The following is a 16862-nucleotide window of genomic DNA, read 5'->3' on the forward strand; positions in this document are numbered from 1 at the left end:
TGAATCTTAAATTATTATTATTTCTTCCTGTCACTTACACCCGAGGCAGGGAGCAGGGGTAGATGAAGGGAATGGGGGGAGGGGGGAATGCTTTCCCCCACTAAGGCACTGAGTGGGAAAGCCACAAGTAGAGAGAGTGGAGGCCACACTGTCCCCACTCTCTGGGACTAAGCCCCAGGTTTCTCCAGCCCTGGGCTCCCCTATCACCTGAAATGCTAAAATGAGGCCCAGGGCACCTGACCTCCCTCTCTCCTAATATATTACATTATCACTTTTTAAATAGATACAGGGACTGGTCCCGCCACCCCTCCCTGTGTGACCCCTCCCCACTGTCGGGGGTACCTGGGCAGCTGTGCAAATGGGCATAGAGGGTGCATGGAGAGAGGAGAGCACCGGGCCCCTGAACCTGCCCCTTAAGGAGGGGGAAGGGCCACCAGGCCAAAGGGGGTAAATAGTGCAAGGCAGAGCCCAGGCCGCAATGGGGGTCCAGCACCCAGCAAGGAAGGGGTAAGGGTGAAGATACTTTCCCCGCCCCAGGAGAATTGGTAAGTTAAAAATGTGAAATTGGATTTCAACAAGACCATCACAAGAGGCTATATGTACAGAATGGGGTGGACTCAGTCCTAAGAGTGACAGGCAAGATCCGAGGAAAGTCTCCTTTCCCCTAGGTCCGCTCTGCAGCTCACTTTCCCCAGGGGTTGCCTAGCCACCCTGTTGGTAAGAAGGCACCCGCTCACAGGCTGGGATGGCTGGGTGTGACGTTGGTTCACTAAAAGTGGTCGCTGGGGGGCGCTCGCCCTTACAGGGCATGGCCACCAGATGGCGCTGGCTCGCCCGCTCCCCACAAGGCTACTACAACCCCTCACCCCATCCCACACCCAGCGCCCGCCAGCCCGGGGGCGGCGTGAGTCAGGGGCAGCAAGCAGCAGAGGCGGCTCCAACTTGCACCTGGGCGGGGAGGTAGGGAGGAGAAGAGGGTAAGACGCCCGGCCCGCCCTGCCCTCTGGCCCCAGGGAGGGAGCGCCAGGAACAAGACATTCCCTGCCCCAGGACGCGGGAGGGGAGAGGTGGAGAGCTCCCTTTAGCTGGGCGGAGCCCTCCTGCTACCCCCTGGGGCGGGCGAGCCAATCAGGCCACCCTGCCCCCTTCTTCTCCAGGACCCCATGACTCAGCGTTGGAACTGGGTGGAGGGGGACCGGGATGGCTCCGTCCTTACAGGCCCAGTCTCCCCCCACCCCAGTCTTTCAAGCTTCCACCTTGTTTCCCCCCCATTTACCCTTCCTTTGCCACCCCCACCCCCCTTTGCATAATTTACGGCCAGGAAAAGGGAACAGAAACCAGGAAGGAGGGGTCTCGGAAGGGAGGGGCGGTCCACCCCCTCACACACAGCCAAAACCCAGGGGGCATGGGAGTAGGGCAACGTTTTGGTCCCAAGTCCCTGCCTCCTAGAAACCCGCATAGCCGAAGTAGGACCCCACAAATCAGAAAATAGATTATTGCTTCAATTCCCCAGTAGCAGCTGGGGACAGGGACCCCACCTTTACTGTGCATGTGTGTATATGTATGCGTAGTGTGAGACACACACACACGCACATACACACACACATATTTCATGTATTAACTCCTTGGGTGATCACCCCAATCTAGAGAGCTTGTGCCCCAAAACCTCAGCTTGGAATCGGAATGAAGGCTCTTGGGGAAAGCGGTTGGTTCTGAGGCCAACAGGGCTTGTCATGGTGTCCCAGGCCTTGTGCTGTTGCAGCCAGGCCTCTTTTTTTTCTTAAGAGGACTCCATGGAGCCTTCAGCCTGTGGTGTGGTAGGTGTCCCCTCCTCCTCCTCCTCCTCCTCAGGGGGCCCTTGTGTAGTGACCGGGGGTCCTGTGGGAGCCGGCTGCTCCCATAACCGAGCCAGGGAGATGCGGAAGGTGTCCAGGTGGCCGTTGGAGAGGTCAAGGCCAGCAGGGGGCGGGGCGGTGGTCGAGGGTGGTGGGTAGTGAGGTGGCGCGTCGTCTTTGCGGCGCCTCCGGGTGCGCACCTCTAGGCAGTTCTGGCCCTTGAGGTGGCGCTGCAGGTGGTCCTCCTTGGCGAAAGCCTTGTGGCACAGGTGGCACTCGTAGGGCCGGTCCCCAGTGTGCAGGTGCATGTGGTTCTTGAGGTCGTAGCTATGCAGGAAGCGGGCCGGGCAGTGCGGGCACGAGTAGGGGCGTTCTCCTGTGTGCTTCCGCATGTGGATCTTAAGTTTGTCGTTCCTAGGGAGGGGGTGGGGTTAAATAATATTCAGGATTCAGGGTAGGCTCCCCAGCCCATCCCTGCTGTGCTCGCAGGCCACGTCCCAGTCTTACCACAGAAGATACCCTTTCTGATTGGCCTTTATCTGCTATCGTGTGCTTCTCTGCCTCCAGCGCACTAGACTACTCACGATCATGCCTTTGGTTGCCTTTCTGCCTCCCCACCTCATTCCAGGAACCCACCAGAACCATCCCATCTGCTTTCACTCAGATCTCACTCACACCCACCACCCCTCAGCGAGTTCTGCGCCCTGCCCCCCCACTTGGTGCTCACCTGGTGAAACGGACGCCACAGACCTCACAGGCAAAAGGCTTCTCACCAGTATGGGTCCTCATGTGGCGGGGCAGTTTGCCTGCCCCATGGATTATCTTGTGACAGACCGGGCACTCTTGGGGCATCTGTGAACGGCGTTTACGCACCAGCTTGTCTTGGCCGTCCAGGCCTGGTGCCAGGGCATCCTGGTGCAGGGAACTTAGGTAGGCCATCAGGTCGGGATCGATGGCATCTTCATCTGAGCCCAGCTCCTCTGGTGATAGTGGGGGCTCATTGGTCTGTGCTAGCCCATAGGCTGGGGGATATACCAACTCCTCCTCCTCTTCCTCACCCTCAAAGACTTCATAGTTCAGGGGCCCCTCAGGAGGTGAGGTAGCACCTGTGGGAGGGCTGTAGCTGTCCCGAAGCCCACCACTCATCACACTGTGGCCCACTCTACCAACCACATCTTCTTCTTCGTAAGTCAAGGGGTGGTTGAGTACCGTGGGCGCCTCGGGGACCAGATGGTTTGCTCGGGCCCCCTTGGTTTGGAGAAAAGCTTTTCGCGGCTTGCGGCTGCGGCGGGCAACGGGTCGAGGTGGTGGTGGCGGTGGCGGCAGGAGGGACACCTGTGGAGGGCTGTCTTCGCCATTGGGCATTCCTGAGGTTGAGGCTGTGGTGGTGGCAGTGGCAAAGGCCTCCAGGTACTGCCGGGCTCGCTCACAGTCATCCTCATCCGGGCTAGGGGCTTCTAGCCCGCTGCCTTGTAGAATCTCCATGCAGGCAGCAATGACACACGGGATTTCCAGGAGCCGGGCGGCTTGGAGTACAGCCGGCATGTTGGCGCTGCTGGTGGTCAGTGTGGCTGTGTAGGCGAATTCGAGCAGGGCGCCCAGGGCCTCTGGCCCTACAAAGTCCAGCTCACACACACCAGCCCCTGCTCCTCCGGCGGCGGTCCCACCACCCCCTGTTCCCATAACAGCCCCCCCTCCACCCTCCGTGAAGAGCTTCTTGAAGTAGTGGCTACAGGCAGCCAGCACAGCCCTGTGGGTGCGGTACTCGAGACCCTGCGTCCTGATGGTGAGGTCGCACAGATGGCCCAGCTGACGCTGCTCATTGAGGCAGCTCAGGAGCTCACTGCTGTGGTCTGGGAATGGAATTCCAATCAGGTCATCCTCAGGGCTCCCCATCTTCTCCTGCAGGGTCAAGGGAGAGGACAGGGTCAAGAGCACTTAATTCTCCTACAGGGGGCTGGGGAACCCCTTCTGGCGGCTGGCCCTGAAGGAAGGCCACATGCTGGAGACTCTTCTTCTGATTGCTTTTGTCAGGATCCCAATACCCTGTGTCCTGCACAAGGAAACTGCGGTTCGGACACATGAAGCAACTTACTTTCCAGATAAGCACCGAGTGAGTAGGGTTCACACCGAGTCGGCAGACCTGGACCACCTTCCTAATTCTTTGTACTGCCCTAGTCTGTTTCTGGAGTCCCGCCTTTCTCTTACTTGTATTTTGCCTTCCCAGGTCCCTGACCCCTTTACAAGCAGCACTGGAAGCCGGGGCGTGGTGGTTCACGCCTTTAATCTCAGCCCTTGGGAGGCAGAGGCAAAGGGGATCAATGTGAGTTCAAGGCCAACCTGGTCTACAAAGCAAATCCAGGACAGCCAAGGCTACACAAAGAAACCCTGTCTCAAAACAAAACAAAACAAAAAACAAACAAACAAACAAAAACCAACAACAAAAAAAGCAGCACTGGACTAGGAGGCAGGATATTGAAGTCCTGGGGTTTAGGCTTCTAAAGGACCCTAGTGACAGTGACATGCTCCAGTCATCTGAAAAAGGAGTAATGGTCTGTGATGGAGTCTTCCCCTGAGCTCTGGTAGAGGCCAAGCCTGGCTGGGTTCTGTCACAAGTTTCGTACACCCTCTAAACGCAAGGGGCAAGAGGCACCCTCTTCCTCCTCCCGCCCCTCCCCAGGCCACCAGAAGTTTATCTTTCCTTCAAGACCCCCACGTCCCACATCCTCCCTCCCTCATGGGCCAAGGAACAGCTACCCTAGGCTGGGTGTCACGGGTGCAGGTACTTCCTGCCCACCCCCCACAGATAAGCATCCTCTCCACTGTTGAAAGGCCAAGTCCCACCCCTGCCCTCCCCGCTGAAACGATACCATCTTTCCTTTCTCTCCCCATTCCAGGGGAGCATGCTTCTTCTCCACAGGCCACAGGCTCACCTTAGTGTTTCTCCCCGCAGGGCCCAGCCCACCATCCACCCGCAGGGGGTGGGGTGAGTCAGGGTGTGGAGGGGCCTGGCTGGATGACCTTGAACAACCCGTTGTGGTGAGGGGGTAAATGAAGCCAGGTATGACAACAGTGTCTAATACAGGGTAGGGGCTCAGTCAGTGGTCTGGTCTATACTTTCCTGTTCTACAAGAAGGGCTTGTGGACACTGGGCAGAGTGGCATGTGCCTTAAATCACTGCACTTGGGAGGCAGAGGCAGGTGGATCTCTTGAGTTCTTCAAGGTCAGCCTGGTCTAAATAGTTAAATTCCAGGACAGTCAGGGATATGTCAGGAGACCCTGTCACTCACAAACAAACAAACAAACAAACAAAAGCCAAAACAAACCGGGGTAGGGAAGGCCAGCTTCAAAGGCTTGGCTGCGTCAGCCCCTCACATATTGTCAGTCTAGAGCTGCCGGAGGACGGAGCAGCGCCGGGCTCTGGACTCGGCCAGGCTTCAGTTTCAGTTCTTAGCTCCGTGATCTTTCTTAGCAAGTGATTTTTATCTCAGAGCCTCTTTCCTCGTCTGTAACTCTGGGTAATTGCAGCTGACTCCAGGGGTTGTGGTGAGGGGTAAGTGAGGCCAGGTGTGGCATACCTACCGCCTAACACACAGTAGGGACTCAATCAGTAGTCTGGCCTCAGGGCAGATTCCAGTGAACATATGGCTGAGAAAAACCCAACTGAGAGTCAGATCGGCCTCTTCCCTCCCTGAATTACCCTGAGGGAGCCAGGTTACTAGGGAGCTACTTGACCTTGGACAAGTCACTTCCTCTCCGAGGCCTATTCCTCCTCGGCTGTAATATTAAAGGCTCGTCCAGAAGATCCTTAGGGCAAGTCTTAACTGACGCTTTGTCAGTGTCTTCTCTGACATTCCAACAACCCATCAACCCCGGCCATCTTTTGGAAGGAGTTTTGGGGGGTTGGGTGTCAGTCAGTAGCTACACCCGTCAGGAAGTGTATTCTAGAGGACACAACAGTTACACTGTCACAGTGGCCTACCCGCTGGCCATGCAGCGACAGGACGCACTTATCTGTTCAGAAGCTACACCTGGGAATCTGTAGCTAGCTCATCTATTCCCACCTTAAGTTCCCAAACCACTTCTCCTCCTGGGGGACCATGCAGCAGTCTGGGAGTTTCTCTCCTCTCCCAGTACTTCACATATGGTACAGGAGGCAAATGGCCCCAGGACTTAAGAACAAACAAAAATGAGGTGGGCAGCAGTGCCTGCCACTTAAGCATCAGTGGGCACCCTCCAGGGTCCAAGTGCATCATGTCCCTCCTAAGGGGCACAAGCAGAGCCATCCTTGCTGCCCATTGGCTGGGAGCTGGGCACCTGGAGGCACGTGGCTCACCTTAGCCTTCACCCTCCTTCCCTATCCACCCCACCCATTCCCGTTGGTAAACCTGCCTCCTTTCTCCCACCCCAGGGCTGAGCTCTCTGTGGCAACTTGGTATGGCAGGTGTACTGCACCGATTGGCTGATCTTGCTGTCAGGTCACAGGCTCAGTCAGAGCAGTTTACCACCAACTCACACAGGGCTTGGGCAAGGGTGGGTGTTTAACCCTTAGGCTCAAATCCAATGCCTATGGGCCACGAGGTATCGAGGAAGAGACTAGGGAGGCAGATGGTACACAGGGGGAGGAGAGGGCGTTCTGGGAAATCCCCTAGCTCTGGCACCCATACCAACTGAGGTGCCACCTGGAACTATGCTGGTGCCAACCAGGCCAAGGGGGCACTCCTAGCCCTATCATATGGGAGGAGTTGGTGGGGTGGAGGCCTCCCCTTTTTTCTGCCAGGGTGGGGCACTGGTGCCAGTGTGCCCACCCCGCCTTGGGCACCCTTCCCACATCAGTATCCCAGAGGGCCCAGTCCCCTGACGCCCCATGTAGGCAACCCATCCCCACCCAGCCTGGCATGCCCCCTCTTGCTAAGGCCTTGTGGGCATGGGTGTGTATGGTGGTTGGGGGGGCAGCTATGCCAGGGAACCAGGCAAAGTCTGTTTGGTCTGTTTGCCTGGTAGGGGAAAGAACTGGGGGCCCCGCCCCATCACTCCCCTCTTTCTCGCCACCCCCCCCAGGCTCCCCTCATTGTCAGGCCTGCTAGACCGGCCAAGCCAGTGGACAGCTTTCCTGAAACCCGGCTCTGTGTCAAGCCTGCACCATCTTTGGTGGGGGGAAACTCGAGGGTGACAATGGTGAGAGGGGTGACAAAGGTGGGAGTCCCGATCACCTACCTACCCATCGGTACCTAGCGGCACCTGCCAGAGTGTGTCCACCATTAAACAACCAAAAGGCAGAGGGCACTGGCCGTCTTAGACAAAACGGAACTAGAATCTTGCAGATGCCGACCTTGGGCAGCTTCTATACGGCCGCGAGGGGCTCCAGAGCCAACCCTGCTGGCCTGGGCCAGCTGAAGGGCAGGCACAGGAGGCCCTGAATGGGGCAGCTGAGTAAAGCTGCCCCCCCTTCTCCCCACCTTGGGGATTAGGGGACCGAGGCTTAGTGTGGGGGGCAGCCGGCAGAACCAGGATTAGTGGCGTAGAAAATAGACGTGGGCTGAGATACAGGCGCACAGAGCATCAAACAGCAGCCCCCCCCGACCCCCCAATTCCAAGGCCCCTTCTCCCAGCTCTGCCAGGGCGCCAGAGAGGGGCCTGGACTGGCTTGTTCTGGCTTGGGGGCTGAGAGGGTGAGGACCAGGCTGAAACACCATCCTCCCAGGGACTACAGAGAGTCAAGGCTCTGCCGGGGTGCTCCTGGTGTCTGTGCTGGTCACCCCTCCCCCTTCTTTCTCCTTTCTGGCCCCCACCCCCCACCCCAGTTCCAGCCTCAGGTTCTCTTCCTGTTTTTTTGGAACCCAGTTTGCACGAAGCTAGGGCTTTGGCCTGTGGCTGGACCAGAAGGGTAGGGAAACTGGACAGCCAATCCAAAGACCCCAGGGACCCAGGAATCCTCATCCCATGGTCCCCTCCATCTTTTCTGAAGACTTCTGGTGTGTGTGTGGGGGGGGCAAAGGACCACTGACATCCTAACTGCCCAGTTTCAGGCAGGTGAGGTGCCTGAGCCACATGTCACTGGAGGATTGGAAGAGCCTTCACAGGGAAAAGCCAGAAGACAGACCCTGGGCCCAGAGATGCTGAAGACACTTACGGAGGCCTCCCCTCCAGCCCCTCAAAACTTCTACATGCCCTCCCCATCCCCCATGTGCTGCTTCCCCCCTCCTAACCTCACCACCCCCAGCACTCACACTTCCTGGGGGCCAAGGCGGGGAAGAGAGACCGCAAGCCACGAAGGGGGAAGGAGGCGAGGGGAGCTGGCTGCTTCCCGGTGCTGTGGGGGTTAAGCTCCCCACCAAGTCCTCCCGATCCTGGTACAGGGGGGGCTCCAGATCATGGGACCCTGACCCTGCAGCGCACTCCTCCGCGGGTTCCTTCCCATAAAACACCAGCTCTAGCACGCAGCCCTTTAGCCCACCAGGGAACGAGATAAAGATGGCGGAGAAGGGAATGGGTAAGGCTCCTCCAGCCTCACCGCGCCACCTCTGGGAACCCCGGCTCATCAGCCGCCCCTTAACTTTTAGCCTTTCACTAGGACTCTTCTTTTTCCTCGTGCTGACCCTTTCCTACCTTGATGGTCCTTGTCTTCCCAGCAAGGGACTGGACCTTGGTTCCCCTCCCTTAGCCCTACAGCCTTTCCCATCTCTAGCAATACTGGTCTCCAGGACTCCTATTCCTAGGACTATCCTCACATAAGACGGAAGATTCTCTTTCCCATCACTTCTCTCACGGACGCACCTCCCGAGACCGATGTCTACTGAGCACCAGGCATCCTCCAGGCCTACGTGCGGTAGAGGGGCCAGAGGAACCAAATCAAGGCCGGGGCTTGTTCTGCAAGGTCTGGCCTTAGGGAAGAGATAGCTGAGGTGTGAGTACCCATACCTGCCTTCTGGAGGAAGCGGAGTGCCAAAATTTGGGAGCCACTTGGAGAAGAAAGGAGGCAGAGGTAGGGTGCTCAGTGAGAGCGGATGTGGGGTAAGGGGGGCAGCGAGCGCCTCTCTGCCCGTCAGAGTTTCCAGCCCCAAAGGTATTGGACTTTCCCCCAGAGTGCCCACCCTGAGCCAGGTAACTATTCACTTGGACAGACCGTGGTCATCAGAGTGCCCCATAGAGCCTGGCTGGGCATTACCAGCTCTCCTTGGGGCTAAGGAGACTGCATGGAATGCCAGGGTCTACCTCGTATCCCCCTCCCCCCCAGCCATGTCTCTGGCTGGGTAACCAAGCTGGCTGGTAACCCCACACCCGCTTAGCCGCAGGCAGAAACCTGAGCCCCCCCAGAAGACACCCCAGCTGGGTCCCCGGAGCCCAGCTCCCTGCCAGCCTGTCCAACCTCCTGTCCTGGCCCAGCAAGTACAGCTTCCGTAGGACCCTTCAACCTTCCTTGGTCCTCTTGGCTCCCTTAGACACTGAGGCGTCCCCACATTCTGGCACCTTAGCTCCTCTGTTCCCTAAAGCCGCCAATGAAATCTGGGCACCTTCTTCCTAGCCTGTTTTTCAGTCCTCCTCTGACCCTTGGCCAATTCTAGGCCTCCGAGCCTCCCCTGAGGCCTGACCTCCTGAGCCAGAGCCGGGCCTACTCACCTGAACGCTGAGGGGCCTTGCCGGCAACTCCTCCTGGCCCCTGGGGGCAGCACGTTGGGAGGGGTGGGGGAGGGATAACTGGGGGGGGGGGGTTAGAGTGGCTGTTCCCCACTCCAGCTCCCTCCTTCAAAGGGGCCGCCCACGACCTGGGCCAGCCCCTCCCCCTACAGCCTTAACCCTCTGGGTGCTGTCCCCCTCCCCCCAGCTTGGAGGGAGGGGTTACAGAAAGGGTTGGTAGCGTGGGAGAGGGGCCCAGAGTCTCTGCCTGCAGTGCCCAAAGCTCCAGCTGTCCCCACCCCCGCCTGTCCTTACTCAGTCCTAAAAGGGGAAAAAGGTGACGGGTAGGAAAGGTAGGAGCCGGGCCAGTCCAGGAGGACAGAGGTGAGGAGGAGCAATAGGAGAGGTTGCTGGAGGTGGGACCAGGAGAAGGAAGGAGGGAGGGGAGGGGACAGAAGACAGCACTGGCCAAATTGGGAGGAGGGTAACTCTGGACAGTCAGTGCCAGAGGTGACAGGTGCCTAGGTCCCAGTCCCAGCCCCTCAGGGTACGCGTGGGATTAGGGGAACATAAGGCGACCCTCCAGACCCTAGTAAGCCCTTCTGGGAGCTGTCCGGATTCCCTTCACCTTGTACCAGGCTGGGGCCCTCAGGGGCTGGGCAAGGCGGCACCCGCCCTCTTCATAGCCTCACCCCAAACCCACTCACATACCACAGTTACTTGCCAGGGCGCCAGCCTTGCCAACCAGGCCAGGGGGCAGCACTTATGCCAGACCCCAGTGACCAGGGGGACAGAGGTGGTTGAGGAGGGGTAGACATATTGGGGGAGCTGTGGGCACCGAAAGAGGAAGAAGCCGGGAGGGGCATCTGCTGGGAAGCTCCTCGCCCCACCCCTTGCGCAAGCTACTGCTACCCTGGCTGGTTGGGTGGGACCCGCCTGGGCCTGAGGGGCAACTCAGAAAAGTTCTGAGATGAGATGGGTGGGCCACAAGATGCCATGGAACTCCAGGGATTTCTTACTGGGACGAAAGGTGCCCCAATGTCCTCCAGACAGCAGGCCATCCCAGGTCCTCCTAGGCTCAGAGAATCATAGAAATGTCCCTTAAGACACCCCCTCCCTGTTACCCCCAACAGCTGCTGGCTCAGTGCCGCTGGCCTACTGCTCCTCGCCGGCTCCCGGCCTGGCTGGCAGCTACCCACCAGGATGCTGGCAGTCCTGCCCGCCTCTCCCTCCTACCCCCTGCTCGCAGTGCCCAATGCCAACTGTGGGCCTGGGGTGGGGGAGGGTCACTTCTGTGCCTTGGTGCCAGGCAGGCGGGCCCAGGCCCCTGAGGTCCTATAGATAAGCCCCAAGACCCTGTCCTTAAGCCACCTCCTCAAGAGGAAGCATATTGCTCAGGGTTGATACAGAGCACACACAGACCTATGAGCAGTTACTGAGGGATCCACGCCCCAAGGTGGGGACCAAGTGTCTCTCCTGTCACCAGGCGCCAACCTCCCAGCATTCCCTCTGCAAATGCCTGGGCACCAAAGTCCCTGCAATTCCTAAGAGCCCCAGTGGGCCTATAGCCTGTGAGGGAGTAGGGTGGGGCTGCTCCTTGCCCTTTGATCCCCATAAAGGGAGGGAGCTAGCCTGGAGGGCAGGGGGCAGGGAAGGAGTTCATGGGGCCCCTCATTACCCCTGTCAGGGGCATCAGGGCAGGGTGTGGGCATCTTTTGGGTGTGGCTCATCCTAAGATGAGGATGGGTTGTATGTCTCAGTATGCAAGATGGATGGCAATACATAGTGCCATAGGGAGTGTTATGGCAAGAATAAAGCAAGGAGAATACAGGGGGTCTCTATGTTACGATCCATCCGAGTACTGACTTTTACTCTTACCCAGAAACACGTTTAGACTCAGCCAAATCGAGAGCTCAAGGTGGACTACAACTCCCAGTGTGCACCACAACTGCTTTGCATGTACCTTGGGAGTTGTAGTTCCTTTAAGAGGCCTTTCTACTCTTCCCAAGAGTTAGTTGGTAGGTTAGGTCACAGACCTCTCTAAGTGGAACACTATTTAAGAAGAATAACACAGGCTAGGAGGTCCATGGTAGGGAGAGAAGACCCCATTACTCCAGGCAAAGGGGAAAGAAAGGAGGAAGGAAGGAGGGGAGGATGTCTGTTGAAAGGGGTATATGGGTGGGGAGGAGCTGGGGGGGGGGGGTGGAAACAGGAAGGAAACTGAAGCCAGAGACATGAAGCCGAAAGCAAGGTCTTGGGGGAGCCCCACTCTGAGGCGTGGCAGAGCCTGCGAAGGCATTTCTCCTGCCATTCTGGTGACCTGGGAAGGCATAGGAGGACCCCATGTTGTTAAGTGATATCAAATTAATGTATGTATTTGTGAAGAGCCACTGGCTCCATTTGTCTCGTCACCAGCCCTCTTTCGCCAAGGGCACCCTCAAACTCTGGATGTGGTGTGGGTATCTGCTTCTTAGGAACCCCTGAAGGGTTCCAGGAAAGCTTAAAGGCAGAGGAAGAGTCTTGGACAAGAAAGGGCTGGGTCTGATGCTAAGGAGGCGTGTGTGGGTTAGGTCCAGGTGTGAAGCCAAGGTAAGGGCAGGGCAGAGCAGAAACCTCAGCAGCTAGGAAGCCTCAGGGAAGGGTGGGCTAAGGGGTCCCTGTGCTTGCTTGCCACCTGCCTCCCATCCAACCTAGGCTACGGCTCGGAATTTTGCTTGAGGTAGGTTCCTCCTGGGCCTGTGAACATAAAAGACACGGCATCTCAGGGAGCCGGATGGCAGCTGCGTGTCTTTCCCTGGTGGAGCTGGAGGTCAGGGATGGGCAAGAGGACTTCTCTGAGGACACTTTTTCTGGGGTTCCCAAAGTTCTGTGACAAATGCTGACAAGATTAAGTGCCAAGACCCGCGCTTGGCTAGGCAGTGGTAGTGCGGAGGTGGTAGTGGGGGTCTTTCTTGACCCTCCACAGTCCCTGATGCCGGATCAGGGACATTCAACCCTTCTCCCCAGGCCCGCACTGGCACCTGGCTGCTGTGTGCTGGCAGGACTGGAGGGGGGTGGGGGGGCAGCAAGGCAACTTCAAACTGTCCGGGCAAAACGTCAAGTTTACTCACGAGTTTACTCAGCAGAAGGAGGGGGGAAGAGACCAGAGAAGGCACACCCCATGCCAGGGTCCTATCCATCTGCCTTCCTCCCCCACCCTTCTTTCTAGCCCTAGGCCAAAACAGGCACAACAAGCCCCAAGGCCTGGTGGCAGGGCTGTCTTAACTCTCAGGAAGGTCGCAGAGCCCAAGCCAGTTGGAGACAGGAAGCCCTGAAACAGGCCCAGAGGCTTCTATCAGAGGGTAGTGCCCTGCCTGGAGCTCATTTACTCCCCAGCTTAGGTCTTTGGCCTTGGGTCAAAAGAACTGGGTCTCTCAGCCATCAAAAAGAGGGTCTTGCCTCTTTCACCTGAGCAGTCTGCTGGGCTAGTAACTTAGGACCCCAAATATCCACTTCTGGGCTGGGCCTCAGGTACCAACATGATGCCATTCGGGATCCGATTCATCTTAGCCTTGGCCTGGAATGGGGGGCCGGCACCCTATCTGACCTACTTCCCTTTCCTCCCCACCTGTTTTCACTCTCCACTCCTCTCCCCAAGCCTTCTCTCTGTCCCCACCCCAGAGGTGCTCCACCCCCCCCATGCCTGCTGGGTCCCCTCCCCCACTCTTCCCCAGGGTGCCAAGTGCAAGCACACAAAGGGCCCGATGGTGCATTGTTAGCCCAGCCCCCGCTGCCCGCCGCGCCCTCCTGGGGCAGGCACTAGGCCAAGGAGGAGCTGGGGGCGGTGGGTGCCAGGGGGCACAATGGGGAGGCGGGAAGAGGACAGCACCTGTCTCCCAGACACTAGGGCCCTATCACCTGGACTCTGAGTAGTAGTGAAAAGGCCCCATTAGGGTAGGCCTGTCTCCTTGACACCTGAGCCTAGTGGGCACTGCTTTCTTTCTTCCCAAGAGCCCCTTTCTGGTGGCATTAACCCCTTCCTGACCCCAGGCTGGGTGTGATGGTGCCCAAGGGAGGGGGACAGTGTCTGGGGGTGTCAGCAGGCAGCAGCGTGCCTACAGCAACCATGGAACAGAGGCACGCTGGGGGAGCTGGGGTCCCGGGGGCCAGAGACAGGAGGCACTGGCAGAGATTTCTCCTTGTTTCATCAGCTGCTCCAGGGGGAGCCCCCTGTCCTCCCCCCCAGTTACCACTAAGGAGGAACACTAACTACCGTCCAAACCCAGTCACAAATATGCCCTTCTCCAGACCAGCACCATAATTCCTATGCCCAGTATCTCCTCCCAATCTAATGTCCACTCCATGCCAGCTACATAAACAGTGCCAGGAGGGTACAGGGGTGACCAAACCAGTTGGTGTGTGTGGGGTAGCAAACCCTATAATCCTCCAGGTCTCGGCGCCCCCCCAACACACACACACACACTCCCTTAGGGAACAGAGAGTTCCTATCTTGGTTTAACTCCTCACTTCCCAATCGGGCTACCCCAACCCGTGATAAACGGTCCCCTCCTCTAGGAATAAGTTGGGGGAAAGAGAAATAGCTGCGCTGACTCATTCCCGTTCTCAGCTGCAGCTAGGGGTCTCTAAGGCATTCGGGCGGGGGTCAATTCAAGAACGCCCTCCACCTGGCCCGGAAGCCAGGACAGCTTGCCGGTCTCCCCCTCTCCCCAGCACCCACTTCCGGTGTCCCAAACTAGGTCAGCAGTGCTCGTTTCCTGTGGGTCAGCTAGCACCGGCGCCTCTGCCCCTCCCCTGCTCCGGACCCAGGCTCCCCGCCTTACCCCCCGCCCCCCAGGGCGCCCCGAGGTCTCACCACGTCTCAGCCGCCCTTTGATACATGGGGGTTGTGCGGGGCGGGGGGCAGGGGACCCGCCCTCTCTCCAAACACTAGCTGGGCCGGGGCGCCTGGGCAGGCACGTGTCCGGGCACAACCCGCTGCCCACGCTGCCCCCCCACTCCCGCCCCCCCTCGCTCTGGCCAGGACACGTCGCTCTCTTACTTGGGTGGGGTGGGAGGAGGGGAGAGAAAGCTGGAAGTGGAAAGCAGCGCCCCCGACCCCTTTGAATGGCCAACCACTGTCAGCGGTGCGCACTAGGTTTCTACCACACGGCGACCCCCACTCTGGTTAGGGCAGGTGCGCCGGCGCCGGCGGCAAGACCGCGGGTAGGTAGAGTTCTTATCACCTACCTACCCTTGCACGGGAGTTGTGAGAGCAAAAGCTGACTTTGAAAAGGTGGCGGTGGGGCTGCAGCTTGTGAGAAGGGAATGTGATTGCGGAGCGGGAGGGGCCGAGGGGTCGTTCCGCTAAGCCGCACTACCGCTGGAAAGACGACGCGGCTCTGGAAGCGCAAGAAACCGAATATTCCAGCCGGTAACTTTCCCCCATGCCGCGGTTCCTCCCGCCGCCCCCCACCCCCCATGCCCCTGGCCTGGGTCCAGCCCACCGCGCCAGGGGGGCGCGGAGCAGGGTGTGTGTGTGCGGGGGGGGGGGGGGAACACGCGTTGTCCTAGTAAGAGTCCGTCAGCGTTTCCATTCCCTCCATTTGGTCGGGCCTGGGGTCTCCCTCTCCCCAAAGTCACGAAGACGACTGGGGCGAAGTTCAGCTCAGCTCACCCCCTCTTCATCCCATAGCTCACAGTCTGTCTGATGTAAGAAGTGCAAAGAAAGTTTCTGGAGACCCTCCTTCCAGAGTTGTAAGAGAAGGCCATAGTTCTCGCTCTCTACCTTTCCTCCAAGTTAAAAACCAATTCCAAAGACTCAGGAAAGCTACAGGGAACGCGACTGGTTGAAATCTGCTCTGTGTGTGTGTGTCTGCGTGTGTACAGGGGTCTCACAGGACGCACGAAGGACACTGCAGTGGGCTTTAGTCTAGTAGACCCCGAGCCAAGGGACAAAAAGTGGGGTTCACTTACCTCTCAGCCGTAGGGGTCCGTTCGCTGTTGCTGCACAAGCACAGGGTGTGGGAAGAAGCGCGTCCCCCGCCAGGCCCGGGGGCTTGGGGGCCCTGCTCCGGTCCTGGTCAGAAGGCCGCGGTCAGTGGCTCGCCGCTTGTTGCTGGGGGGCTCCTCCTCCGCCACCCTTTGCCTCCTCCTGTTGCCCGCCCCCCCTTGGCCGCGGAGAGCCGTACATTCACCTGGCTCCCACCCGCCCCCCCCACAGGGCCCGCCTCACCTGTCCTGCTGTCTCACCTGTCCTCTCGCTTGCTTTCCCCCCATCCCTCCCCTCCCTCCCCCCGCCCCTGCCACCCCCAAACTCCCCCCCCACCCTTAGCAACACCCTCTGTCACTTCCTGGTTTTTCATCCGCCCCCCCCAGGCACCCCCTCCCTCCGCCCAATAAGGACATAAACTTCCACCTCGTCCAACAGCTAGTTCTAGCAGGGAGCATATGGGTCTCTCCTTTATTTTCGCTCCCTTCCTCCGAGCTTTTGCTTCGCTCCCTGAGCCTTTTCCACCCTTTTCCTTTGCTGTCTTCCCTTCTATCTCCCTTCACCTGCCGCGATCCCTGTCCCTCTCTGCTTTCTACCACTATCTCCTCCAGTCCACCTTAACTGGAGCTCCGCCTTCGACCCCCGTCCAGCCCTCTGCTGCTGCCCAGCTCCACCCCCTGCACACCACCGCCCTGCCCATCCATTGGCCTGAACACCCGCCCATCCCATGTGGGACGCGCCTAGGGTTCATCCAGGGAGGGGGTGGAGCCTGGGGCTGGCCTGAAACCAAAAGGGGAGGAAAGCCGAAGACAGTGTCCGCAGTGGCCAGGGAATGGAGCAGCCCCCCAGGGACTCCCTCTCCCTCAAGAGGGGCTTCTGTGGGGTCACCGCCTGGGGAGGGAAGGGTGTGAGAGGTTACGGATAGACTGCGTGGGGGATGAAGACCTAGAATTTAGAAAGAGTGGGGTTCCCGCTAAGGGCTTTAATCAGGTCAGAGCCCCAGGAGGGAAGGGAGAAGGCTACTTGGACATTAAGCTGCAGCCCCTTGGCCCATCCTCCCCCCCCCCCAGAAAGAGTGGGGGAGTTGAGGCTGCGGGCACTCTGTGTCCCTCCCCACGCGTGACGGCGCCCTGCGGGGAGGGAACAGTGCCCAGGGCAAGGAGCCTCTGCGCTCTAGCCAGTGCCCGCTGCTGCCTTGGCATTTTCAGAGGGGAGGGACCGAATCTGGGAAGGGGGAGGTGCTTTCCCTCTCTGGCTCCGGCTCTTTGCTTTCATCGCCCCCCTTCCCCCCACCCCGGCAATTCTTCCAGTGGAGAAACTGAGAACCCCCCCCCCACACACAGTTGGAGGAGTCTTGAAGCAGATTCACTCACGTAGATACCCAGGTGACGCTAGAGGCCTGGCTGTCTCAGGCTGTCTGCTTATGTGGGTTTGGGAAGGAC

At 58.8% G+C, this 16862-nt stretch overlaps 1 protein-coding gene across 7 annotated transcripts; it reads right to left on the reverse strand.

The window, feature by feature from the left end:
- ZBTB7B (zinc finger and BTB domain containing 7B) lies at positions 1–16114 on the reverse strand. Of its 7 annotated transcripts, none has more exons than XM_084769509.1 (4): positions 15847–16114; positions 15405–15507; positions 2563–3737; positions 1–2249 (listed from the first exon to the last, which is right to left on the reverse strand). In XM_084769509.1, the coding sequence occupies exons 3-4, from the start codon at positions 3729–3731 to the stop codon at positions 1781–1783; spliced, it is 1638 nt and encodes a 545-aa protein (XP_084625635.1). In that variant the 5' UTR covers positions 3732–3737; positions 15405–15507; positions 15847–16114; the 3' UTR covers positions 1–1780. The 7 variants fall into 7 exon arrangements, with proteins under 7 accessions (XP_084625635.1, XP_084625634.1, XP_084625636.1 ...); XM_084769508.1 differs by lacking the exon at positions 15847–16114 and adding an exon at positions 15664–15768; XM_084769510.1 differs by lacking the exon at positions 15847–16114 and adding an exon at positions 15681–15729.
- Positions 16115–16862: the final 748 nt, after the last annotated feature.

Source organism: Acomys minous (genome assembly GCF_964271855.1).
Source record: "Acomys minous genome assembly, chromosome: 19".
NCBI classification, from domain to species: domain Eukaryota; kingdom Metazoa; phylum Chordata; class Mammalia; order Rodentia; family Muridae; genus Acomys; species Acomys minous.

Excerpts from the sequence above, each read along its gene's own strand:
- ZBTB7B (XM_084769507.1), bottom strand. Across the intron at positions 2,250-2,562 it reads TGTGGCGTCCGTTTCACCAG|GAACGACAAACTTAAGATCC; the intron begins GTGAGCACCAAG and ends CCCCCTCCCTAG.